This window comes from Colias philodice, chromosome 13, assembly GCF_061535455.1.
Source record: "Colias philodice isolate Cphi_HAF_F1 chromosome 13, ilColPhil1 Martin Lab GWU primary, whole genome shotgun sequence".
NCBI lineage: Eukaryota > Metazoa > Arthropoda > Insecta > Lepidoptera > Pieridae > Colias > Colias philodice.
In genome coordinates this window covers 8,169,568-8,195,711 of record NC_143098.1, presented here as the reverse complement: position 1 = coordinate 8,195,711, position 26,144 = coordinate 8,169,568, and the positions used below count along the sequence as shown (strand labels likewise).

The window sequence follows — 26,144 nt, the reverse complement described above, 5'->3', positions numbered from 1 at the left end:
TTTTCGAAACTTGTTTTATTAAGATGTAAAAGAAATGTCCAAATGAAGTAATGTTATTACTTATTATAGTGATAGGTATATCATTGCGTAACGCGTGCCTAGTGTGCGGTTCCTTTTCCTTTTACATAAGATCGCTATGGTATTAAACACAGTGTTATGTCATCACATTATAATCTCATTTAATAACATTACACACGTTTATCCGCTCTAGTACATTTCCGTAACTCATTTATTCCTCTGAGGATCCAATTTAAATAATAAAAGCGGCGTAATTATATCCAGTTTATATAGAACTTGGTTCAAAGATAAATATATAGTCAACCGGGGCAAATGCAACTAAAAAATAACAAGTCTCAAGTTTGATCGGTTGCAGTTATCTCCTTTTATATTTGGTCATTTATTTGACCCATTTATTGTTTTTTGTATTTATTCAAGATTATTTTAAACCAAACAAGCAATACAGTAGTCTTATAAATAACTGGTAGTGAGAATATTTCCTAAAATTGGTAGAAAAAGTTACATTAACCCCATGTCGGGGGTAAATGCAACTAACTGCCATAGCTCTTCTTCTATTTCATATAAAACAACGAATATAGAATATATTTATGAGATTTCATGTTATTCATAGGATTTTGAACTGGATTACCGTGTAGCAAGGACGAGTTTTCAGGAAAAATCTTATTTTTCTAAATGTGGGGCAAATGCAACTATTTGTTAGAGAATTAGTGTGGGGAATGCAAAAAACTTATTCATCGATATTTTTTTATTATTCTGCGTGTGATTTGTATCGTACTATTGTGTATAAGGGAACTATTGCTACAATAACGTTGCGATCGTAGATGGCGCCGCATTATTTAGAGGAAAAACTCATGTAGGTACTTTGATTTACCACTTTAAATCGCAACAAAAAAAAATTACAATGCCCCTACCTACTAAGTCAATTTTAGTTTTTGGTCAAAACAAATAATATTCTTTGTGTTAAATCCTATTAATATTATAAAGGCGAAAGTTTGTATGGATGTATGGATGTTTGTTACTCTTTCACGTAAAAACTACTGAACCGATTACAATGAAATTTAGCACACATATAGAGGGTAACTTGGATTAACACATAGGGTAGGTTTTATCCCGGAAATCCCACGAGGACGGGAACTATGCGGGTTTTCCTTTGAAAACGCGGGCAAAGCCGCGGGCGGAAATCTAGTATTGTTATAAACGTAAACCAAACAAAATACGTTTATTAGTTAATCAACCGTTTATTAAAAATTACTTGGACAATCACAGAACTATCCTACTTAGTTTTACATAAGAGATTCACAACTTTGGTTTCGTAAACAATGAAAAAAACAAATTCTTATCATCTAAAATAATACCCTGGCTTACTTATTTAACAGTCTCTACAAAAAAATCGTACACAACAATCATTTTTTTAAGAATACCTATAAGGTTTTAACAATATGTAAGTCTCTAATAAATCTAACACACAGCAATCACATTTTTCAGGAATATAAAGTTTTAACAACATTTAAGTCTCTAGTCTCTTTATAAAAAATCTTACACAGCAATCACATTTTTCAGGAATAAAAAATCTTACACAGCAATCACATTTTTCAGGAATATAAAGTTTTAACAACATTTAAGTCTCTAGTCTCTTTATAAAAAATCTTACACAGCAATCACATTTTTCAGGAATATACAGTTTTAACAGTAATTTTAAAAGTAATTTGCAATTTTTTGTTCCATTTCTTTGGAAAATACACCTGGTCTGCCAGGTTTCGGCATTTTAGCACCTCTCGTTCCATATATACGATGTACAATAGTTGATCTCGGCACCCCATACTCTGCAGCGGCTGCATAACTATTTAATTTTTTACTACGCACAGCTTCCAATGCTTTCATAAGATCATCTTGCGAGTAGCCAACTTCTTTTTTGCGTTTGTAATTCCTCACCATCTGAAATACCATTGAAGTATAGTAATAAACACTTACTACTTTGACTGCAACATGCCGTTACGGCCTGCAGCATTAATATGTTAAGCAATAATAAATAAATAAATAAGTTAGCATTCAATTAGAATTCAGTTTATTGATCATTTGTTTTACACGTTCATTCACTGCTCGGTAGTTAAACATTAAACATGTCTACCTAATTTTATGATTTAGATGTTTCTCATCATACAACTATTGTTTAAAATATTTAGAGGCAAAAAAGACGACCTCGTTTTTAGTTATATTCTTTAACCACGCTGGTTTTATCTAATTTGAATTTTACTTACGAACCCGTCTCTGGGTATAATATCGAAAAAAAAATCGATGGTTCTTCTTTAATTAATCATAAAGAAAGTATATTTTGACTACCAAGAAGGATACATAATAAATTAAAAATATCGACACTGTCACATCACTAGTGTTTTTAGTTTCATACAAAAATATAAGGGGCTATTGTAACTAACCTCACAGTTGCAATAACCCCATAGTGAAATTTTCATGGGGCAAATGTAACTGCATCAATAACACAAAATAGAGTCAACTAACGCACTTAAAATATAAATGAAATAACTTACGGCTTGTGATAATCGTGTCCAATCAAAAACACCTGCAAAAAATCACTCCTAAACAATTTTTTTGTCTGCAAAACCCGACACCTGTTTTTACGCACACCAACTTCAAAATGGCGGTTTGACAAAATGGCCTATAAATCAAATAGTTTTCATCGTAGTGGCGCCATCTATTATTTGTAAGATTTATTAGTCGTTGAGTTATTGAATCATAGATGGCGATATATTACAACAACTCTAATAAATGAGTTATGATAAGTAGTTGCAATTGCCCCATAGTTGCAATTGCCCCGGTTGACCCTAACACAAGAAGCGTGTTTATTCTGTGATTTCAATAAATGAAGAGGCGTTCATTTATATGCTAAAATACTTATTTTATAAACACGGTCTGTTTAATAACTTGATGTTATAAATAGCCGCTTAACGGCCCGACGAAGGACATGATTTTTTAAATTATCTGTTAAATGTACAAAGTGACGTAAATAATTGATTATTTTGTATTAAACTTATTTCCATTTAAATATAATTGTTTTGATGATTGAATTTTTTATGGAATTTGTGACGAAATTTAACCATTCATGAGGGAAATTAATTGTTTCTGGATTTCGGCCAAGGTATTTGTCGGCGTTCACATTCTTCCATAATTATGTATTTTATTGTTGTCACGATGTCACGTTGATTAAAAAGGTTACTTGTTAATCACACGCTAACGAAATGAGAGCTTATTTAAACCGATACAGCGGAATCGATTAATCGTTATGAATGTGTCTTGACACTAAACGTCTTATATATTATGTACTTATAATAAATCGCCGTAAGTAGAAGGAACGAAAACATTGTTTAATTAATTAACGTTAAATTAATTAGTATCTACAAACTAATAAGACAGTATTTTTTTTTTGTTTTTACCTCGGAGACTAGATCTTAAGCCGTGATTAATTATTATTTTTCATGTAAACGAGTTAATAATAAGCGCGTGCGTCTGTTCAGGTGTACGTGCCGGAGACGGGCGCGTGCCTGCGGCGCGACAAGTACTGGGGCCGCGGGCTGACGGAGGGCGGGCTGCGCGACGCGCTGCGCAGCTTCTTCGCGGGCGGCGGCGGCGGCGGCGGCGGCGGCCTGCGCGCGCGCGTCGTGCGCCGCGTGCTGCGCGACCTCGACCTGCTGCGCCGCGCCATCGCCAAGCAGACCTCCTACAGGTTCTACTCGTGGTGAGTTGCAAGGGACACTTTGACAAGATCCTATATTCTAAACTTTTCCACATTATATTATCATTATTTAATAATATTTTAAATATATCTTGAATAAAAATGATAAAAAATATTTTATTTCTTTTCAGCTCTCTATTAATAGTATACGAAGGTGATGTTAATTTACATCCGGAAGACTCGGGCGTATCCACCTCCGAGTACGAGGGCGACGCGTCGAGCAGCTCGGCGGAGCTGGGCCCGTCCCCCGGGCACTTCGACATGTCGACGCTGAACGACGAGATGCCCAACTCGGAGCGCGAGCGCGAGCCGTTCCGGCCGCACAGCGAGGAGACGATGGGCGGGTACGAGGAGGGCGAGGCGGCGCCGGGCTCGCCGCGCGCGCAGCCGCCCAGCCCCGACTCGGCCGACAGCTGGATGGCGTACTCGTCGGCCAGCAGCGAGTCGTGGCGCGGCGAGGCGGAGGGCGCGCGCGAGGCGGACGGCAAGCGGGCCCGCACGCGGCCCTGGGCCGAGCCGCCGCCCGACGAGCGCGTCGACATCCGCATGATCGACTTCGCGCACACGGCGTACGCGGGCGCCGCGGCCGAGTCGCCGCTGGCCACGGCCACGCCGCACGACGGGCCCGACTGCGGCTTCCTCACGGGCGTCGACTCGCTCAAGCGGCTGCTCACCGAGATCCTGCTGCCGCCGCCCTACAGTTAATGAACGCCGCCCCCCCACTGTGAACCGTTCGACTGACTGTGTGAATAGTGAGTTGCGAGTGGGTCGCTGCGCCCCGCGGCGGAACGTTCTCAGGGTAATTTCGTTTCGATATCTCATCGTCGTCCACGGACGGAAGCGGCGGTCGCGGCACTTAGTGAATGTTGGCGGTACGAATCCATTATTTAAACGTTAAAATGAACGGGACCCAGTAGGTATTCGGATTTGTTTAAGTATTATCGTATAAGTTATTCCAGATTGACGCGCTTTTTGTATTCCTTCGATTTCTCTTTACGTGCATTGTTCTCGTGTTGAATTGGTTTGTAATTAAAACGAGTAGACATTCCCCGATGAGCTCAGGCTGTGTATTTCGTTAACGAAAATTGACATTAATGTAGATTGACGTATATGTAAGCTTTTTCTTTATCATTTTCGCATTTAGAATCCCACTTTTAGTTCGTTTTGTAAATATGACATTGACATAATTTATGTGTAATCCCGGACTACAGTTATGAAATCCCAGTCACCCAAGCCAAAGCTATTTGTAATATTGTACCGAATGATTGTGAATAGTTAAAAGTTTTCTATGATTTTGTGCAATTGAGTATGTACATAACTGAATATAAAAATATTGCATGTTTTATAAATATGTCTAAAATAAAATAAATATATGGAACTGTATGATACTTTGTAATTTAGCGTGTAATTGGTTTCCTTGATGTTTAATGGAGGAATGTTAGAAAAATAATTTGGCAATCAAACAGTATTATTACGTGGTGGTAGTGCCAGGAGTAGGAATTATATTCGGTTTCAGTGTTGATATTGGCGAGCAGGTGCTAGTATCGTAATATTTACACTGCCAATGTGAATGAACATGGTTGTGTTGAACAACCTAGCGATCGTATGATTTGCGCTAGATTGATTGATATAAGTGTCAGAATAAACGACTATTTCACTTTGCGCACGAAATATTATATTTGTTTGACTACATGCGATAGCCAACATTCCTTCGTGCGGCGTTCGACTTTTATTTGTTCTTTTTATAGTGGGATAAATTTATAAAGTACCTGGTTTAATTAGGATGCTAGGCTGTATCAAATTATCATTTATCTTTATGTCTGTTATTTTAAATAACTGTATGACACTATTTTGTTAATAAATTTTAGGTATTGAATATTTTGTGTTTTATTTTAATTTCCCCTAGTGGATTACATTCCACTATATACAATAATTATTATTCTTGGAAATTCTTTAAATATTTCCTTATGTATAAATAATTATAAAGAATATGTGAAAAAAAGCAAAATTAAAACAAATGTAGTAACTATTCGGTTTTCAACACGAACGTTTTGCAATTTATTTGAAATTCATATATTTTTGCGTATCGCTTATCTTTTAAAATCCTAGTTATAACAAAAAGTAACACATACTATATCTGTATCTATATTCTTTAACACTCTTCAATTTAAAATACATCATTACAATATGAAAAAATTATATGAATATGATAACTATAGTCTATGGTCTAAAATTAAATTTGGAACGATATTTCCCTCCAATTTAAAATTTTGCACTCTGGGTGGATTATAAAATTTATAAAAATCAGTTTCTGGTCGAGCTTATACTGAGTATTTCCAATTTAAGTACAGTTTTAAATCTAATTCGTTTAGTCCATTAAACAAAATAGCTGAAAATGGCAGAAAGTAGTGATGTTAAGGCATTGGAAAAAATTTCTACAGAAGTAGATGAAATGCAGTTGAACATTTTGTTATCTAGCCAATGTATTAAAGGTAAAACTTTAATTTTTACATTTAAATAGTTTCATGAAACAATATAATATACATTATTAATCAATGTTTAGCACAAGCTTTTCTGGTGGATAAATTGAAAAAGCAATCAGAGCGCCAAAAAGAATTGTGTAGCTTTATCAGCAGTGCTAATTTGAAATTAAAAACGGAAATAAAACTGGCCGAATCCGAGTTCAATAGGTAAAACTATTATCATAAACTATTTATTATTCAGAGAAAAGATAATAAGTATTAGGTATTAAAGAAATTGCATAATTACAGCTTAGCAGTTGCTTTACAAACAATAAAATCAGCAAACGTAGAATCCAAAAAAGAACTATTATTGATAAAGGAAAGACGATTCGAAGTAGAAGAAAGAGTTAAGACTGGAATAAAAAAGTATGAAGACTTATGGTTGGTGTCTAAGACAAAATATGAAAATATCCCATTTATTAAAAGATATCTGGAAGTAAAAAATAAATGTCAAACTATTCAAGAAAGCATCAATATATTGAAAAATGAATATGATAAGCTGTGTATTTATAAAGCTAATAAAATAAGTGAACTAAGGAACTTGGAGCAACAACGTGTTATAAAATTGGCTGAGTATTTTATTATTGAACGGCCAATAACATTGAAAATTATTAATGAAAAAGAAAATCTAAGAATCAAATTACAAGATGAAATTCAATCTCTTCTGCAAGAGTGTAAAATAAAAAATGAAACAGTAGTTGATATTAGTGTAATGCAAAAGAGTGAGACAAAAATATTAGAGAGTTCACAGAACAAGTGGCCAGCCTTACACAGTACTTCTGAAACTGAAAATTTAATGGTATCCATACTAATATTATAAATGCGAAAGTAACTCTGTCTGTCTGTCTGTTACTCAATCACACCTAAACTACTGAACCAATTTGCATGAAATTTGGTATGTAGATATTTTGATACCCGAGAAAGGACATAGGCTACCTTTTATTGCGAAATATGTAACCACGGGCGAAGCCGGGGCGGACCACTAGTATATAATATATTATTTAATTATGTCTCTATTAATCTTAGTGAATTATTTAATTCATTTTGTTCTTTTTAAAATATTTTTTTATTTTATAGATGCCACATATCCAGCTACAAAGTGTTGACCTAGACATCTTAAGTGTTAAGCTTGACAAGGTAAAAACAAACTTGTTTATTAAACTGTTTTAAATAAAAAGTTTACTATAATACCTACATACTTGGGAGAACAAAAGGCGTGAACAGTAACTATGTCATCTTTTTTTTCCTCAATGGATTTCTTAAGAAAAATTGCTTATAATTGATATGGTCATAATTTTATTTTTGGTAATACCTAAGCCTTAGGTATTACCAAAAATAAAATCAGCCTTAAACCAACCAAACCAACCTTAGGTCCAAGGCATAAACTCAACAAAAAAAATCGTCGTCTGATATTCTATTGTAAAAGTAATTTATTTCAGATAAAGAGAGTAGAACATTCAAAAGCTATAAATAAAATTGATACCATTGTAAAACCAGACACAGGAATTAAACATAGAACAGAAGAATTTATAAAAGACGAATATGTATCTAGCTATTTTGATATAAGCTCAAAAGTGGCCATTGAGGCAGATGATAGCAAACACCAAAAAGATTTTTCAGATAAAAAATTGATTCATATTTTAGAAGATATTAAATTAGATAAACATGAGACATATAAAATAGTGGCAAACATTAATCCTAATAGTCTTCAAAATGTTAATTTAATTAAAGCTAAAATAAATGAAAAGACAGATAATGCTGATATACAGAAAGATGTGGAAACAGAGGTTTGGTCTATTTCTTTATTTGTTTACCTAATGAGATTAAATATCATATTTAGGATACATTTTTAGGATGCTGATGCCAATGAAGAACAGGTAAATCTACCATTGGATAATACACCAAGTGTAGTTTTGCCACCCACACAATTTATGGACTGTTCACAGGTAGTAAGTAATTTTTTTTTGTGTATGTAATCCATTGTTGTAATGAATAAAATTCCAAATGTGTGATTTTTAATTTCAGGGTAATCATTTTGAAATATCCAAACAATGTATTAATCCAGACACTAAAGACAAAACTTCTTATAAGGTAATTCTATATTATGATCTTTAATTAAAAAGAAATGTAATTTAATGATTAATTTTAAATTGTTATGTTTATTAGAAAGATCCATCTCAAGAAAGCAAGAGTGTAACATTTGATATAAAAGAATCTCAATGTGATGAAAATATACAATCTAGTGAAGAAAATAAACAATCAAATACTAGCACTGAAAGCTTCACACAAATGAAGGAAATGATTTTAAAGAAACATAACTTGGACTTGTCTCCACAGTTTGTTTATACCAAAAATACATTTCAACCGGTGATTCAAAACTAAAATTAAGTTTCTGTTAAAGTAGGCTGTTTCAGGTAATTAACTGAAGTTTTGATTTTGCAGAAATCAGGAAAAGATCCCACATTACCCACAAATGAAATCGTTACTTCAAAATTCTTTGAAGATAATGTTGATAAGGACACTGCAAATGAAAATGCAGAGGGGAAAATTAATCAGAGTGAAGTAAAAGTGACTGAAGAGATTGTTTCACAAATTAATGAACCTGATGCTGATTATAATAGACTTTCTAAAAATCCACAAAGCTGTTCTAGCCCCAAGGTGATTAAACTATAAAGCATATCGCGACATTGTGTGAAACGTTTATTGAAATTAACACCTTATTTCCAAGCCATAATGTTCAAAGTCTATTACATCGATCATTAGAAAATATGCTTAATTTACTCATAGGCAGAGTTTAAAAACTCTCCATACCACTTTAGTGCGTGATTATGATTTTAGTTGCATATTATATTATGTCAATAAAAGACTTAAAGAAAAATATCCGTAAAAAATGTAAAAAAAAAAAATACCTAAGTATTTAAATTCCATTTTGTTTATTTTAAAGGACGGACAAGATATGACAGTAGCTGGGTTGTTATTCACTCATGGTCCACAAAGTATACCAGACTCATTAAATTTGTCTATGAGTACTGCAGAGTATGAGGAAGGTGATTCTGATTTTCCTCATGGGATAGGTAATCATTTTATTTGATTGTACATTAGGAATATAACTGGATAAACATTCATAAAATATTGTGGTCAGATTCTAGCCTACTTCTCTCGCCTAAAGCAGATATAGCACCATCAAGTGAAGAAAATAACAATGAAACTTATGCACAAGGAATTCCTAACTTTTTATCAGGTTCACTCATAATACTTTTTTCATTTTTATCAAGAATTAAAAATGTAATTTAATAACTTACTGTACTTAAAATATCATACAGGATTAAGAAAAACTGGTTTATCATTGTTTGGTGCAAAGCCTGAAGATATCAAGCCAGAATCTTCCACAGAAAATCAAGGCAATAACTTCACATTTTCGTTTAGTGGTGAAGACAAGAGAAACAGAGGAGGTTTATTTAGTATGTTTCGTTAATATAGAGTCATTTAATATTTTTCTTCATTGTTATTCAAGTTTCTTAATGTAATTTGTTAACTATTTGCAATGGTAATAAAAGTCATTATTATTTCCAATTTATCTTTTATTTATGTATGAACAAATTTTACACTGATTAATTAATGATTATATTTTATTGGTGTAACTGACATGCTCTAACTGCTATTAATTGTAATAGTATAAATAAAGGTGCAAAAACTTCACTGAACTCTATAGCCGAGTCCCCTTGAAGTTTTCTACACAATAAGAATTTGAATACAAAAGTTAAACCTAAGAATATACAACTCCAAGATGCTCTGTATATTGAAGCCTTATATGAATTTTCTAAAGTCATTCTTATGCAAACAATACAGCAAAAATATGCATTCATAGCATCACTTACAAACAAAGGTGCAAATATTGTCCACCAAGCACTGTTCACTATACCATCGATTTTTAATGCTAAAAGTGCTGAAAATATTGTGATTGTTATTAAGTTTATCCATATCTCAAATACTGTGAGTCCAATCCACTGCACAATTTCACTGAGTGTAAAAAACATTATTGCTGGTTGGCTCCAAACATAGCAGTTCTAAATATGCGAATGTGAATAGAGGATGAATGCCTTACTTGGGCACCAAAATCAAGATCATCTGTTAATGGTTCCAGATCATCTGAAAAGTACATAATTCTTATTATGTCTAGTTTATCAATAAAAAAAAAATCATTACTTTTTATAAATTAATATCCTATGGAAAATAACTCGTACCTACTAAATCTACAGTCCCCGTGTTAACTTCGATTTGACAAGTTCCTGCAAATAGTGTTTCTAGTTGTAATGCTAGGTTACAACATCTTTGTATAGCAGCTCCGAGACCATGTAATATTATGTCGTTTTCACCTTTAGTTAAAAGGTCACAACATTTATCTAACTGAGCCTGAAAATATAACAATTACTTATATATTGAACGAGCTTTAGAACTAACCAAAAATAAAGGATAATAATTATTACCTTAAAATTAGTCTTTTTCGTTACAAATATTACATTATCGCCATCCTTGGGCCGCAGAGGCAAGCGTTTCTTCAATGCATAATTCTTATTAGGTCTACGTTTTGGATTGTTTTGGTCGAGTTTCTTTTTATTAAAATTGTTTTCATCTCCCATATTTTCCACAAATATCAAAATTGACAATTTGACATTTGCCATATTTCGTATTCATAATGTCACTGTCGTTGAAATTAAAAACACAGAAAATAAGCTCTTAGTACACTAGCCTGAATTTAGTCCCCTAATTATTTACAACCAAATAATTAGAAGAAGCTTCAGATAATGCTGTGGCCACACTTCATACATTGAAAAACCTGAAATTGAAATGTTGTGTATAATGTGTGAAAGTATAGTATAAAAAAGTATAAAATGTGTGAAAGTAAGCACCTCTATAATGAAATAATCATTCTGTAAAGGCAGTTTTTTTTTTAAACTTCTAGGAATTACGTATAACACCGAAATGTGTTAAGAGGTTAGAATAATTTATTAAACAAAAATATTATAGCTAAAGGATTTTTTTATTAATGGAACGTGGAGCTTATCAAGTAAGTACTATATATCAACCGACAACCACAGATTTTTAAACATTCGACGTTAAAATATTTTTTAGATGCATTCACGAGTTCTAAAAACATGTTTTGAAACGATTTTGAATTATCGATAACAAGGCTGATACATCACTTAGGGCATAGCAGTATGTTAATGTCAAGTTAATGTCTAATGTAAAGTGACACAAATTTCAACCTTATTTCTATGTATTGACTATTGAGGTTCAAAGTTATATCTATCGAAAATTAACGCCCTCTGTTGTTGAATAGCCGAACTTTTTCGAATTTGAAAATTTTCGAATTTTCTGAGCAAAGAGAAACAAAAAAGGCTCATACATGATAAAGGGATGTTATATACTAAAATAAACCGTAAATCTGTGGTAAAATCGTGGATTAGGGTACATATTGAAATGCTTAATTTATTACCTAGTAAGTCAGTTTTTACTTATATTATGCAGTCCAAAAAAGGCATAGCTTTCTTGTAGTGTACTGTTTACCTAATACCTATCGGTTTAAATGTGTTGGTTTCATGGTTTGGCGACAATGGTTTTCATACTAATTATGAAATTATAGCACTTCTATATTTTGTTCTTACTATTCTGTGATGATGAAGAAAAAGACTTTTAGAACTAGCAAGTGAAGAAATTATCTACGAATTAATTCAAAATCATTTTACATATTATTAAATCGAGAAAGCAATACTTCCAATTTTTTAAAAAATAGTCGTAATTCATGTTAATAGAAAATTTATATTATCATATTAATATTACAAACGTGGAAGTTTGTAAGTAATGGATGGATGGATGTATGGATGTTTGTTACTTCACGTAAAAACTATAGACGGATTTGGATGAAACTTATTCCTATTAAGGAATAAGTTAATGGGCTATTTTTATTATATACTGCTAATATTTATTATACGAATTACGAATGGTCGAGTTATCTGTTTAGCTTTGCTTTTTGAAGCATGGTTTGATGTTAGGTTAGTCCGGTAGGAACTTAGGTAAGAATTATGTAACTGGAGCAACTGGAGTCAAAAAAAATTTAATCCACTAACCGATAATATATCTATTATATGGTTCATATAGGTACTTATCCCATATTTGAGATGGCTCTCAGCAATAAAATATTATATAATGTGTTTCACTTCATAATATTATCATCATAGTTTTCGCTTTTTTTAAATATTTGAACCGCCAAAATTTTTATGTCGTTTCTTTTTCATATTTTAACGTAGGTATATGTGCGATTCGCGACTATGTAAATAATTCAGGGGGCCGTCTTAAATCCAGAAAAAAAAATGTATTAATGTTTATTGGTCTGAGTCCTCTTGAAAATTATTGGTTTAGTTGGTATGAAGTTGAAACTATGATGATAGAGGCACTGAATACTTAATACATAATATGTATTAGCTAACGCTAATAGACGCACGATTTTATGCAATATCTACTAATAACTTTGTATACACCACTAAAAAAAATACTTGATATTGACAAAATCATGTCTATATTTTGGCTTGACACTGTTACTGTTTTGAAGAATGTTGTAAATTAATAATTTTATGCTGCTGTAGACAATAGGACCACAATATAGTAAAATTTTGTGTAACATTCTGAACATGTAGTTGTTGTTTTTATTCACATAATCTATATTTTAAAAATGGGCTGCGTGTGTTGCTCCTTGAGTTCTTTTATATCCATCGTCTTAGATGCACTAGAGAGGTAAAGTTTACAAACTTCGAATAAAGAACTATTCATTAATTGATTACTCTAAAATTATCAACAATATTGCAGAGTATCGTTATGTACGGTCTGTGCTATGCTCACATGCTGCCTCATGCTTACAATTATAACGGTATTGGTGATGGGAATAGGTATCGGATTTCACTATTGTTTTGTACAAAATTCGGTGGAAAGTATGGGTATGTACGAGGATTACTTTAATTAAAATTTTGTTCAACATGTTTGGCTTAAATTCTGTTTTTGTTTCTAGAAAAAGCTGCACAAGCGGCTGGTGCTATGAGATCAGGGGCGCCAAAACCCAGTAACCACGTTATGCGTTCGGTTGATAAGGCTGTGAAACGTGGATTCGCGCATCGAATGTCAAGAAGGGAAGCAAGTCCTCCCCCTATATCAAACGAAATTAGTAGCAATTCTTCGACTTATATAAAAACTAATTTAACAAGTACAAATCATACTGTTTCTGTGATGTGAATAGTGTTTATCAATCATGTGTGTATTCAATTGTGAACCGTTACGTTTGAAAATAAAACTAAGCATATCCGTTAAATATATTATATTTGTTTGAATTTCATCGTAAAATACAAAGCAATTGAATTAAAAGCTAAATATTCGCAAAACAATTATCATCCCAATAATTTACAGACGATAAGTGCCTAAACACTCTTCAAAGAGAATAAGGCATCATCCATTAGGTAGATATTATAATATTAAGAACCATAAGAACACACAATTTAATCCACAATTCATTGAAGCAAAACTTAGAGATCAAGCAGCAATAGGTGACAGAGGTGTAGGCTCACTGCTGTTAAGTGGTCTAAAGAAGGGAATGCTAAGTGTTGCGTTATTGCGCGATCGACGGTAGCGTCCGATAAGTCTTCTTGCAAGTTCTCTTTCATGAGGGGACAGTTCTGGCTCTTTTGGTGGCCTGAAATAGAAACATATTATATTATCCTAAAATCTCTTTACAATTTCAATATTCTTTGAAACTAAAAAATACCTCTCAGTTTCTAATACAATAACTGGAGTTACTGAAGTTTCTAGATAAACTTTTTCTCCACCTTGTTTTCGTGCTGAACGTTGCACCTCTGCAAAGAAAAAGTATTTATTATAAAACTTTAGTTCAGCACTGTATGTCATTGTGACTTGTACCTATATCTTTAGATTTACCTAGAATAGGTTGAGGTGCATGTTCAACTTCTGTTCGATTGACAGCCACTAGCCGCACGATTGGACGACTGTCTCCACCCGCTCGACGCGCTATTGTTTCTTCCGTCGTCGTTCTGGAGGACACTATAAGAAGAAATAACAATATAAAATCTAAGAAAAAATGTTTTTATTAAATATGTAAATCATTATCAGTTATTTTATTCGTATCTAATCCTTCATAAAACAAATAGTTATAAATGCGAAAGTTTGTGAGGATGGATGTATGTGCATGTGTAGGTGTGTATGTTTGTTACTCTTTCACGCAAATACTACTGAACCGATTACAATGAAATTTAGCACACATATAGAGGGTATCTTGGATTAACACATATGATAGGTTTTATCCCGGAAATCCCATTGGAACGGGAACTATGCGGGTTTTTCTCTGAAAACGCGGGCGAAGCCGCGGGCGGAAAGTTAATCCTTCATAAAACAAATGTAGAATACTTACTAGCAAATGAAGCGAGTTCTTTCTGTGCGTAGTGATAACCAACTGATATCCCGTAAACCATTAGCACAATAATGGTAAACATCAGCAGCATTAACAAAAATGCACAGCATGTCCATGTTAAAACCCTTAAAAATGAATTTTATAATGTTTATCATACATTAGTTTGATTTCTTGGAATCAATTACCTAATGTAGCAAAAATGATGCTACATTAGGTAATTGATTCCAAGAATAATTAGCACGTATGTGTATACTACTGATAATTTAACCTAGGCTACGAGAAATAAATGCTAAGACAATTCAGTAGGTAATGAAACTAATAAAACCAGGGTTATTACCTTTCCACACAAAATATGATAGAACAAAACACTGACTGTATAATACCCATATTTGTTATATAATTTCAATTGAATACTGTGTAAGAAGATATATTTTTGAGCAGGTTGGTTAAATTATTTGTATTTATTTATATTTGATGTTGGCGGATAGATACCTTGATAACCTTTGTGCTTAACTCTCAATAGATTTGATTATTAAGGAATCAAAGATTTGGTAATTTAGAACAGGGATGAATACATTATTTCTTTAGCATTGCTGAAGATTGCGTCAAAATTAGCCATAGATGATTTGATATATTTAGTTGTCAGTGAACGTTAAAGATCCTATCATCCTCTATCATCTATCTACCATGCCGTCTCACAGTCTGTGACTTACAAATTAGTTAAGAACCCACAATAACCATAGCTCAATGCAATTTTAGTTACAAAAAATTAAAGCTTTGTGAAAGTGTTAAATTTTGAAGTTGCTGTTCTACATAATGATAGTGTTTATAGGTATTATATACACTATCAAAAGTTTTAACGGATACTAGTTGGAACCCGTAGCTTAATTCGCTTCGTGTATAATATTTCTCAGTACAGATTCCTGACAAATAGATTCAGCTGTTATTGCGAAAGAGAAACAAACTTTTGCATATATAAGCGTAGAAATACTGTATGGATCTTCAGTACCTTATGCTTTATACTTTATAGCTTGATTACGATTAGTTTAAACTCAAAATTCAATATAGATACAGCATCAACAATTAACTCCGCTAATATCGACCCTTGACAAACTCAGTCTTATAATCGGAAAGGGAAATTTAATTTTTAAAATAAAAAACAAAGTATTAACAAAAACATTTATTAAACAACTCGTGTAATAAAAATACAACAGTCTCGAATAATTGACGGCACTCACAACCACTAAATATCATCAGACCACATTATTTTAATTTTCGAACGTGTTTAAATTTCAACGATACTATATTATTGCTTATAAATCTTAAGGTAACAATTAACTATTATGTAAATAACAATTTACAAAATGCTGTGATGTCTTAAAACTAGAAAAGTGAATACAAAAAATAAAACAAATAAAAATTGCAACAACAAAGGTGTACGTTTATAAAAAAGGACAATTAAAAAAATAGAAGATGAATCGAAGAGAAGAAAAAATAAAGACAACGAAGAGAAATTATTTTATATAACCTATCTATCAATATTACACTCAAATAAATTTAAAAGTATTTGAATTCCGATGAAAATAATTCGAAATTTTGAAAATATGTATGTACGTGTTTTTCGTGTAAAATAATCTGAGTCGACAGCGATCGTGAACATTTGGAGCGAATTTTGATGCTGAGATTTATAATTTATACTAAATCATCATTACAATGACAATCGCGCCTTAAATAATATAAATAAGAATAATTATATAAATTTAACTAATGGACTGTAAACATTTGTGTAAAATAATATTGGAAGTAGTAGTTTTATAAGATATACAAATACAAAATATACAGACATTCAAAAATAGCATTCCAAACTATTTACCAATTAAATGCTTCAACGTTTAATTAAAATCTTTCTAATTATTTCATATTACGATTATAAATTAAACTTTTAATTCATTTATTTCCACATCTTTTTACCTATAATTTCTTCATTCAATTTCATTTATATCATGTTGTCTATGGTCGTTTTCCATGCAGCAGTTCCCATAGCGGCAGGTCAGCGAGCGCGGTGTGCAAGTGACGTCGCAGTTGGTCGGCGACAACGGGGAGAGCGTGCGCGGTTGCCGCACCGCGACACCACGTGCCGACCAGCGGTGCCGCACCGCTCAGCGGGCCCAGTCCTGTGACGTGCACGTCCATGCCGCTGGAAAATATTTGGATGTTAAACAAGATCTAGACATTTTTTTCGAGATAAAATTATGTTTTGGATCAAAATCGTTTTCTTGTTGATTTGTGCTATAGATAAAATAAAATATAGAGAGATTAAAAAGTTCGAAGTGCAACTTCTATAGGGCGCGTTGAGTTTAAAATTTGAAGGATGCGTCATGTCATAAGGCGACATTTTTGATATCTTTGAATATTGCCAAAGAAGCTACAATTCTGACACGTGTGCTCAGCACACAGACTCTATTTTTTTATTTTGGTTAACATGATTCGCTTGTAAATTTATAAAGTTGAAAGATTAAGAATACGATGTTGCAGGCAACAATTATTAAGCTATTGCATAGCTTCTATCGCGGGCCTTGAGCGCGGGGACCGAATCGAGAAATTCCGTAACGAAAAAACCTCACGCTCCCCACTCCGACGGACACGGAGATGTGGCTTGAAGGCATGCTATGCAATAGCTTTACCGCGGCAGTTCCAGAGTGCCACACGTCTTTTTTTTTAATGTCACGTGTCGCTGAACGCGGCCCCACGGCCCCGCACGGCACACACTCCGGCCCCACTACACACTCACCCGCAGTGCTGCACGCTCAGCTCGTCGAGCTGCGCGTACGGCTCCCAGCGCGCGAGCCCCACGCTGCAGGCGAGGCGCAGCGCGTTGTCGCTGAACGCGGCCGCCACCCGCCCGCCGCACGACACGCCCATCGCTTTAATGCGGTATTCGTCGTAGCCCAGCTAGAAACGAATTATTAATTAGGGCTACCACCTATCTGTTTGAAACTGATTTTCACTACATTGTACACATCATGAACTGTTCTCAGCATCAAAATGCCAAAAACTAAGCACACCTTATAAATAATACAAAATGTATTAATTTTTCCAAACAACGAATTATTATTTACTAGCGACCAGCCCCGGCTTCGCACGGGTGCAATGCTGATACTAAATACACTACAGAAAAACTGTGAACGTTGTATGTAAAAACATAGCAGCCCGCTCCGGCTTCGCACGGGTATAAAATATATAGCCGGGCGGCCGGGCGGCCGGCCGGCCGGTACCGCCGCAAACGCTACGACCCGCAATTTTTAAATCCGTAATATCTTCGAAAATATTCACTTAAATCATACGGTGTAAAGGGCCATATAGATCTATATTAAATGAACAATGTATTCAAGGTATTTAATTGGTTAAGGATTAATGCTGTATTGGTTAAAATCGCTTCGAAAATTAGCCATTATTTGTCGTAAAAAGTAAATGACAAAAAAAGTTATTGTGGGTTATCCATAAGAGATAGACATATACCATCACAAACTTTTTGTAGACCTTTTCAATGTGTATAATACTTAGTACATTATTTTGATAAAACTCGTAGGGTTCAGCCTGAGTTTGCAATGTAAGCGGAAAAAATGTAATTTTTTACAACATCACATTAGAAACCTCAAAAATAACAGTACTTCTCCACTATTTAATGGATGTTATTATACATATAAACCTTCCTCTTCAATCACTCTATCTATTAAAAAAAAAACCGCATCAAAATCCGTTTCGTAGTTTCAAAGATTTAAGCATACAAAGGGACATAGGGACAGAGAAAGCGACTTTGTTTTATATTATGTAGTGATATCCATATTGCTCGTAAAAATTGTTCGTCTATTTTTATATGAACTTTTCTAAGTACCTACTCAGTCAGGTAAACAGTCAAATGTTTAAACTTTTGACTGTTTATGCAATTGAAAATAACTAGCGGTGAGCGAATTGTTAGGTAGTGTACAAAGTGCCTTTGTCTAATTGCGCATTTATTTTTTAGTCGACATTATAAATTCGTAGTTGTAGTTCAGGCGTTTACTAAGGATAACGAATGTTTTTTATTTAGGTAAATACATATGTATATGTATTTGCCGATGTACCGATTGCGATATTCGATCCGAGAATAAAGAATTTTAGGCCGCGAATATAGAAATTAGGTCGCATTTTTTCCATCCGGGAATAGTGAAACCGCGAATGAAAGAAACGCTTCTTGCGTTTACTTAACAACCTTAACAAATGCAATTTTTAAGTTAAATCATGTATTTGTCTTATTTTGTTCCCAAAATTTACGAGAGCAAAAAAAAAAGAAACTGGTCAGGGTTTCACGTGATAATTTTTAAAATTCACACATGTTTCAAGTCCGTATCGACTCATTCACTTTAATAGATATTTTGCAAGCAGGTCACCTCACTAGGAAGATAAAACTGACAAACGTCAAATGTTAAATGACTCCACTATAATTTCCAATTTAGAAACCGTCTGTTAATAATGTCATTATGTTTTTTTTTTATTTACACCTTACCTGTAAGTCCTTTATCCTAAGGGTGACATGGAAGCTGGTTTTCATGGGATCAGGTCTCGTTACGCTCACATCATTTATTCGGTTGATGGTGGCCAAGTTCTTCACCCAGCCCGTGTCTGTTTCTAACTTGCCGATAAATGATATTGAACCAATCTGTAGATAATTAGTAATACATATTGGTAAGTATCAAAATAAAAAAAAAATAAACAATTTTAGAATATTTTTTTTTAAAAGAATTCCAATCCAATCCAAAGAAGAATTCAAATCCAAATTATACGTTTTCGAAACACAGATCCAAAAAAAATAATTTATAACAATGGATGTATTTTTTTTGTTATTGATATGAAAGTCTGTCTTATGTTTTCGTATTCAAATTAAACTATTTAAAAATAGAGTTAATTTGGATTATTAGAAATGTAAAATGTAAATGTACCTTGTGCATAAACGTAGTATGTAACGAGGGTATTTCCAGCACTTCCTGACAGGTCTGTAATAGTGTCCTCCTCATATTTATTAATATCATGTCGACTATTCGGTTCCCGCTCTGTGCCAAATCGCTCACCATCGAACTAAGAACATTTCACATGTTAATTATTGTTACTAATGTCACTACACTTTAAAAAACTTTAACACTAAAAAAGAGGTTATAAGGGAACTTTTTAATTTTTGTCAAAATCAAATACCTAGGAGGTGAAATTTATATTTTACTCCAATTAACAAATAATATCTAAAGCCATGAACCGTTCTTTCTGTCATGGTGTTATTTATACATTTTGAAAAAAAAAGAAAAATATGAATAATATGTAGAAAAAACAGTAATGTATTAACCTTAAATTAGAAGTATTGCATTTCTGGTACCTACTATTATTTAGTAAAATCGCCCATTAAGTTTTACGTAAAGATATCAGTTTTCAAGATTTAAAAATATAAATTTATTTACATCAATAAAAAGGTACATTTAACCACATTTAACGGAAGTGAAACTGGGTCAAATCAGTGGACTGGAACATGATAAATAGAAAGTAACAATAGCCTATTTTTTATTTTACTTTCAATCTTGATGTAAGTGCAAACACGCTACATTTGAAGTGAGTGCAAGTTTCTACACGTGACTACGGTTGGTTTTCTACAACTCGACCAAGCTAATTTTGCACCTCGTTAGAATGCGTTTTTGTGTATATTTTAATGTAAAAGTAATACAATGTTAAAAACAATAAATGCAAAGTAAAATCTAACAAATATTTGTTTACTTTTTTTAATCATAGCGAATCCTTTTTTGCAGACCGTACGTAAGCGTTAGTGTGATGTAAACGACGCGAGGTGCAAACTTAAAGTACTCGTAGGTACACCTACTATAAAAAGTGCTATGAACTGTTCATGGCTTTAATTTCGAGGCAATTTTTTGTGATTTGTGATTTGATAAATCAATCATTTGTAGAAAATATTAAAGTGCATTAAAAAAAAAACATGGCTTTTATTTCCTACTTCCTAGTCAGTTTACTTAAATTAGATTTTTTTTAACAAAAAAAAAATTTCGTTTTCCCCTATCTTCTCTAGAATCAAGATTTATGTTAAAAATTATTCTTGTTATGGATAACTAAAGACTACATAACCATTTATACATTCTTTCACCAGTAGAAAGCTTCATTATTTTTAACTTTCAACTTTTTTGTTTTTATTATGTCTTCCCCTGAGCATTAGTATTAACCCAGATAAGCCTACTGTCCTATATTTAGGACAGTAGAAATAAAAAAAAATATCAGAATACCCTCTTTATCTAAGATTATTTAGTCTTATGATTTGCAGTAAGAAACGTGTCAGCTTTATTAGAAAAAATAAAAAGACAGTTATTTTAACAGTTTTTACCTTATATTTTACCTTATATGTGTGTAATAAAAGTGCGTTGCAGACATGGCAAATTACAGGTATGTATAAAAAGTTATATTTTACTCGTGAGTTGTTTTTTTCTGTGTTAATATCTAGTTGATAACCTTAACTTTTGTACTAAATAAATATTCTAGCAAAATAATATAAATAAATTACGTATAACTTGTTACAAATACTAGAGTACTATATATAGGACAGTAGGATAATATACATGATTTTAGTACAATAATACAACTTTTTCTTTACAGACCGTTAGCTGCGCATGAAATTTTAGATGCTTTAGAAAACGTTTCTGATAATGAAGAAAATTATAGAGAACGACTGATATGTATTCTACCTCCTCCTGTTGATCCTGACTGTCTCACTGACGAAGATTCGGGTGAAGAAGATAATGTAACTTTGAATAATTTGCCACGAAACATTCTGCTTCAACCGGCTGAAGTAATGATTCAAGCGCAGATTATGGTGAGTGATACAGAAGAAAACCTTCTGATTCTACCGGTCGAACTAAACGTAGGCGTACCTACGCATGGAGAAAACGGGACTTGGCAAAAAATCCCGTGAATTGGCCAGATGTTCAAGGCGCTTGCCAAGATAAGCTCCCAATTGAGTGGTTTGAAAACTTCTTAGATGAAGATGTTATTTCGTTGTTGGTGTCAGAGAGCAATAAATATGCTGTCAAAAAGAATTTGCCTGGAGACATAACCACTGAAGATATGAGATGTTTCATCGGCATATTGTTGGTTAGTGGTTATTCATGGCTCCCCCGTAGAAGAATGTATTGGGAAAACTCCCCTGATACAAAGAATGAATTGATCAGCTCGGCTATGACTAGGGATAGATTTGACTTTATTTTTCGCCACCTTCATGTCAATGATAATCTGGATTTGCAAGACAAATACACAAAAGTACGCCCCCTAGTTACACTTCTAAATAAAAAGTTCTTAGAGTTTTCTCCTCTTGAAGAGCAGTACCAGTAACAGTACCAACTACCAGTGTAGATGAGGCCATGATCCCCTACTATGGTAGACATGGCTGCAAACAGCACATAAAAGGTAAACCTATTAGGTACGGGTTCAAAGCTTGGGTTGGTGCTACACGGTTAGGGTATGTTTTATGGATGTTGGAGTGTGTGTCAAGTGTTTTGAAATATATCATTCATAAATAGTGTTAATCTAGTAAATTACATATAACAATGGGTAATATAATCAATAGTTATCTAATAAACTACACTTTTTGATTACATTCTGTTTTGTCATAAATGGTCTTTTATTTCCTCTTATTATCCTACTGTCCTACATATAGGACGGCTGTTTCCCTGAAAGCCTTACACTTAATTTTTTTTTCATAATTTTTTATATGTTGCATAAGATCTAATAAACTAAATAATGTAACTTTTTTCAAAATTTTCAGAAAATTTTAGTTTCAGGCTTATCTGGGTTAAATAAAAAAATAAAAAAAACACTAATAGTAATTACCTGAATGCTTCAAGCATGCTAGGATTGCAGCCGACTACATCAGAAATGCTAGTTGCCTGGTGTAGAACTTTCGCTAGATGATGTTGTAGTTTTTGCCGTAGTAGAGCATATAATGGTAAAGATATTGCAGCTGTCAGTGGAAGATCATCTGTAAATTAGGACTTTATGTATTAATATTAAGGTAGAATTTTGAACACCTCATTTGTGGCAATAAAAATTAAATGTCTATATCGCTCCTTGGTAAAGTCTGCCTAAAACAATGCTTAGGCAGAATTTTGTTTCGGACGATTTTTGAGCTTGATTGTTATTCTAGGTGTTAATTATTGCATGTGTGTCGTACTGAACAATTTATTATTGATAACTTTTTACAAAGTAAGGTGCAATGGCCACATTTTTTTAAATAAAATAACATAAGACATTTCTTAGAAATTGTGTTATCGTCATACATACCAATGTGTTTTGCCAATTGCTCTGTTGTAGTGAACTCATATCCACCACTTTTTTGCGGTGAAGGCCATGAGAGCTAAAAAATACCAAGTTTTCAATAAATAACTTCCTAATGATTTCCAGAAAAATAAAGTATTTTATAATTACAAATAACATTTTGATAAGAGTCTTTCCAATTAAGGTTATCAACAGTGTATTTTATATGACTCTTCATTTCACCACAATTTAAGAATACAATAACAACAATTTTTTATGTTGGTGCAAGTAAATGTTTCTTTGGTAATCTCTTCCTATTTTTAGCATAGTGTACTTATTATGTCCCATTTTCTACAAACACCTCGTTTTTCATGAATCTTAAATTAAAGGCGAATCCCAGATCAAATTTCATGAGAATCAGTCAAGCCGTTTCGGAGGAATATGGTAACTAACATTGTGCCATGAATTTAATATATTTAAATATATCTTTAAGTTACCTTTACTAACACTTCATCATGGATAAATTCAATGCCAGGGTTAATATATGAGAAAGCATCATCCTCCAGAACCAAACCCACATTTACATCTGCAATCATGTTCGACAATGATATTCTGAAACAGTAATATGTTCCAATAATATCTATTTATAAATGATGTGTGCAAATGTTTAAAAGACTTTTGTGCATCATACATTGCATAACAGAATAGATTTTCTGATGTACCTACATTTGATTCAAACATATGATAATTTAACCTCTCAACCACCGAGCGGCCAGATCCAACCGCGACACAATAGATTTTCTATTGTGTCTGTGATTCCGGGGCCTGATGGATTAAAGTGCTTAAACATGTTCATTTCTAATATTTTCTATCTGACATTACTTTAGCTTTGTAATTATTACTTTAACACCTAGAAATATATCTATAGATGATATTCTTATTATGATGTGCCATTTTATTGAAATGTAAAAACATAAAGTATACCTGTTTCGCTAAAATTATCCAATTGGGTACAGACCTATAAGTTAATTTTTATTATTTTAAACAAATTCCTTGTCAATGAACAAGTATAATAATTAAAGAAAACAAAATTATATTTATTGTAGCATAATCAGGGTAGGAATTTACTTAAAACTGTCTATTCAAATAAAGTGACTTCTGATAAATTTAATTCTAATGACAATGTTATGACTAATTAAAGGAACTCTTTTCAAAGCCTATAAACTATATTAGTTATAGACTATATTATTCACATAATATGAATTTATCAAAACAATTTTAGATGTACTAGAATGTACAATACTTACACAACATGACCTTCTGACATAACGGGTATTAGGTTGTAGAGGTTTTCATTAAAGGCACTGTACAGGCCTCGCACATTTACTTCACCCAAAGAACATCTCAGTGACAACGACATTGATTTGAGATCTAGAGACACTGACTGCATGTGGAATGTTGGAGACTTGACTAGTTCTAATCTGGACAATATTCTGTAAATACATAGAAACATTATGCATTGTCCCTAAATCTTATATTTGTCTTTTTAACTCTCTCATTCGTAGCAAATTGGAATATGCAAGTATGATTTGGTCCCCCTTTTATTTGATTCATATAAAAAATATAGAAAAAATTCAAATCAAATTTATGAGAATACTTTCATATCGGTTTCATCTAAACAAAACGCTTCATACTTATGAGGAAAGATTATCTTATTTTAAACAAGTAAAACTGTCAGATCGCCGAAAAATATTGGAATTAATATTTCTAAATAAAATTATATGTGGCCAACTGTCCACTGCAGCTCTGTCCCAAATTTCCTTTCATATACCACTTAGAAGTAATCGAAATAATCGAACTTTCACATTACCAGTCCACCGCACCCAAAGAGCATATTATAGCACTCTAAACAGAATCTGTACAAATTACAATAAGTTGTGTGAGATAATACCAGATCTTGACATTATCGGGAGTAAACCTATTAGATTTCGGAAATGCCTATTTGAAAACCTTACTTTGCTGTCGCAAGTCCTTCAATAGATTAGAAATTTGTCTCTTGTAGTTTTTATACCATTTCCCTTTTTTAAATTATCTGTTATCTATAAGTTAGTATATTGATAACTCCTTATATTTATGTGTAAGCGATTGTCATATTCTATAGTCTAGTAGTCAACACATGTTATTGCAATAACAATTAGTCATTAAGGTTTAAAGTGAAATAACTATTGTACCTATATTATTGTTATATGTGTTTGTGTTGCAAATAAAATAAAATAAAAATAAAATAAAATTGAATTGGTAATGGCATATGACAACTGATCATATTTATAAATGTTTAATTTTAAATAAATAAAAATTCTTATATGCCAATGTTTTTAAAAATACTTACACCTGTGTATTCTTAGCAAAATACGAAGTATCTTCGAGTGTATCGGTTTTGGCTTGTTCACCATTTTTCGTTTGTTGTATCGCAACGTTCGTGAAACTCTGAAAGAATAATTTTAGAGGAAATATAAATAATACAATATTTAATTATGTAGTTAATTGTAAATAAGTTTGTTATACGTGGTTTTATTTACCCTTTTGATAACATCTTGTAAATTTGGTTGTATTTCTGTCAGAAGCTTTTCAAGTTGTTGTTCAATATCTAGAGTTTCTTCCTCAGACATTATGAATACTGATGTTTCTCATTAATTTAACATATTATGTTTTGGAATTTCATAGTAAACAATATTTATCGATATGCAAACATATTGGAATTTCTTGTCGAAATCTGAACGAAGTGACGTTAACTGTTTTGCAATCATTTATCAGTGACATTGATAGCTAAATGACAATTTTAACAGCTCGACAGCTGTTTTTATTCACAGATTATATCGTAATTATGCATAACAGAAGACTTTTTGATATAACAATAATGTATCAAGGACTTAGATACTTAGATCATTAAGTAAATCAAGGACCACGTTATGACTTTAATTATTTACCTATATAGAATTATATGTTTAAAAAAAAAAGCATGAGTTTATAATTTTATAGTTGTAAAATTCCA

General features: G+C 32.7%; 7 protein-coding genes across 19 annotated transcripts in view; 3 read left to right on the top strand and 4 right to left on the bottom strand.

The window, feature by feature from the left end:
• The window catches only part of Ip6k (Inositol hexakisphosphate kinase), a 43,812-nt gene extending 38,170 nt beyond the window's left edge, over positions 1–5,642 (top strand). For all 9 annotated transcript variants that reach the window (XM_089702599.1, XM_089702600.1, XM_089702598.1 and 6 more), the window contains 2 exons: positions 3,549–3,769; positions 3,898–5,642. In XM_089702599.1, coding sequence (XP_089558725.1) covers positions 3,549–3,769; positions 3,898–4,471 — 795 coding nt within the window. In that variant the 3' untranslated portion in view covers positions 4,472–5,642. The remainder of the gene's footprint in view (positions 1–3,548; positions 3,770–3,897) is intronic.
• A 373-nt stretch (positions 5,643–6,015) lies between these two features.
• On the top strand, positions 6,016–9,874 carry LOC149483538 (uncharacterized). Of its 4 annotated transcripts, XM_089702588.1 has the most exons (12): positions 6,016–6,258; positions 6,330–6,456; positions 6,538–7,087; positions 7,366–7,425; positions 7,728–8,075; positions 8,142–8,234; positions 8,314–8,379; positions 8,455–8,655; positions 8,731–8,946; positions 9,233–9,362; positions 9,431–9,529; positions 9,612–9,874. In XM_089702588.1, exons 1-12 carry the CDS (start codon positions 6,162–6,164, stop codon positions 9,761–9,763), a joined length of 2,139 nt encoding a protein of 712 aa, XP_089558714.1. In that variant the 5' UTR covers positions 6,016–6,161; the 3' UTR covers positions 9,764–9,874. The 4 variants fall into 4 exon arrangements, with proteins under 4 accessions (XP_089558714.1, XP_089558715.1, XP_089558716.1 ...); XM_089702589.1 differs by lacking the exon at positions 9,431–9,529; XM_089702590.1 differs by lacking the exon at positions 8,455–8,655 and having other exon boundaries at positions 9,612–9,873.
• On the bottom strand, positions 9,849–10,325 carry LOC149483537 (transmembrane protein 203). The gene has a single exon (XM_089702597.1). The coding sequence runs from the start codon at positions 10,323–10,325 to the stop codon at positions 9,918–9,920; it is 408 nt and encodes a 135-aa protein (XP_089558723.1). The 3' UTR covers positions 9,849–9,917.
• Positions 10,298–10,976, bottom strand: Rpp20 (ribonuclease P protein subunit p20). Its single transcript, XM_089702592.1, has 3 exons — positions 10,776–10,976; positions 10,533–10,701; positions 10,298–10,437 (listed from the first exon to the last, which is right to left on the bottom strand). Exons 1-3 carry the CDS (start codon positions 10,968–10,970, stop codon positions 10,325–10,327), a joined length of 477 nt encoding a protein of 158 aa, XP_089558718.1. The 5' UTR covers positions 10,971–10,976; the 3' UTR covers positions 10,298–10,324.
• Positions 10,977–11,844: 868 nt separating this feature from the next.
• Positions 11,845–14,345, top strand: LOC149483535 (uncharacterized). Of its 2 annotated transcripts, XM_089702595.1 has the most exons (4): positions 11,845–11,879; positions 12,933–13,080; positions 13,153–13,280; positions 13,352–14,345. In XM_089702595.1, exons 2-4 carry the CDS (start codon positions 13,019–13,021, stop codon positions 13,570–13,572), a joined length of 411 nt encoding a protein of 136 aa, XP_089558721.1. In that variant the 5' UTR covers positions 11,845–11,879; positions 12,933–13,018; the 3' UTR covers positions 13,573–14,345. The 2 variants fall into 2 exon arrangements, with proteins under 2 accessions (XP_089558721.1, XP_089558720.1); XM_089702594.1 differs by lacking the exon at positions 11,845–11,879 and having other exon boundaries at positions 12,380–13,080; positions 13,352–14,344.
• LOC149483534 (uncharacterized) lies at positions 13,867–14,877 on the bottom strand. The gene is made up of 4 exons (XM_089702593.1): positions 14,759–14,877; positions 14,269–14,391; positions 14,099–14,186; positions 13,867–14,026 (listed from the first exon to the last, which is right to left on the bottom strand). The coding sequence occupies exons 1-4, from the start codon at positions 14,847–14,849 to the stop codon at positions 13,867–13,869; spliced, it is 462 nt and encodes a 153-aa protein (XP_089558719.1). The 5' UTR covers positions 14,850–14,877.
• Positions 14,878–15,923: 1,046 nt separating this feature from the next.
• Positions 15,924–25,909, bottom strand: LOC149483533 (uncharacterized). Its single transcript, XM_089702586.1, has 10 exons — positions 25,672–25,909; positions 25,482–25,579; positions 24,400–24,585; positions 23,590–23,704; positions 23,120–23,192; positions 22,670–22,817; positions 19,738–19,873; positions 19,305–19,457; positions 17,550–17,710; positions 15,924–16,955 (listed from the first exon to the last, which is right to left on the bottom strand). The coding sequence occupies exons 1-10, from the start codon at positions 25,759–25,761 to the stop codon at positions 16,769–16,771; spliced, it is 1,347 nt and encodes a 448-aa protein (XP_089558712.1). The 5' UTR covers positions 25,762–25,909; the 3' UTR covers positions 15,924–16,768.
• Between the last annotated feature and the right edge of the window lie 235 nt (positions 25,910–26,144).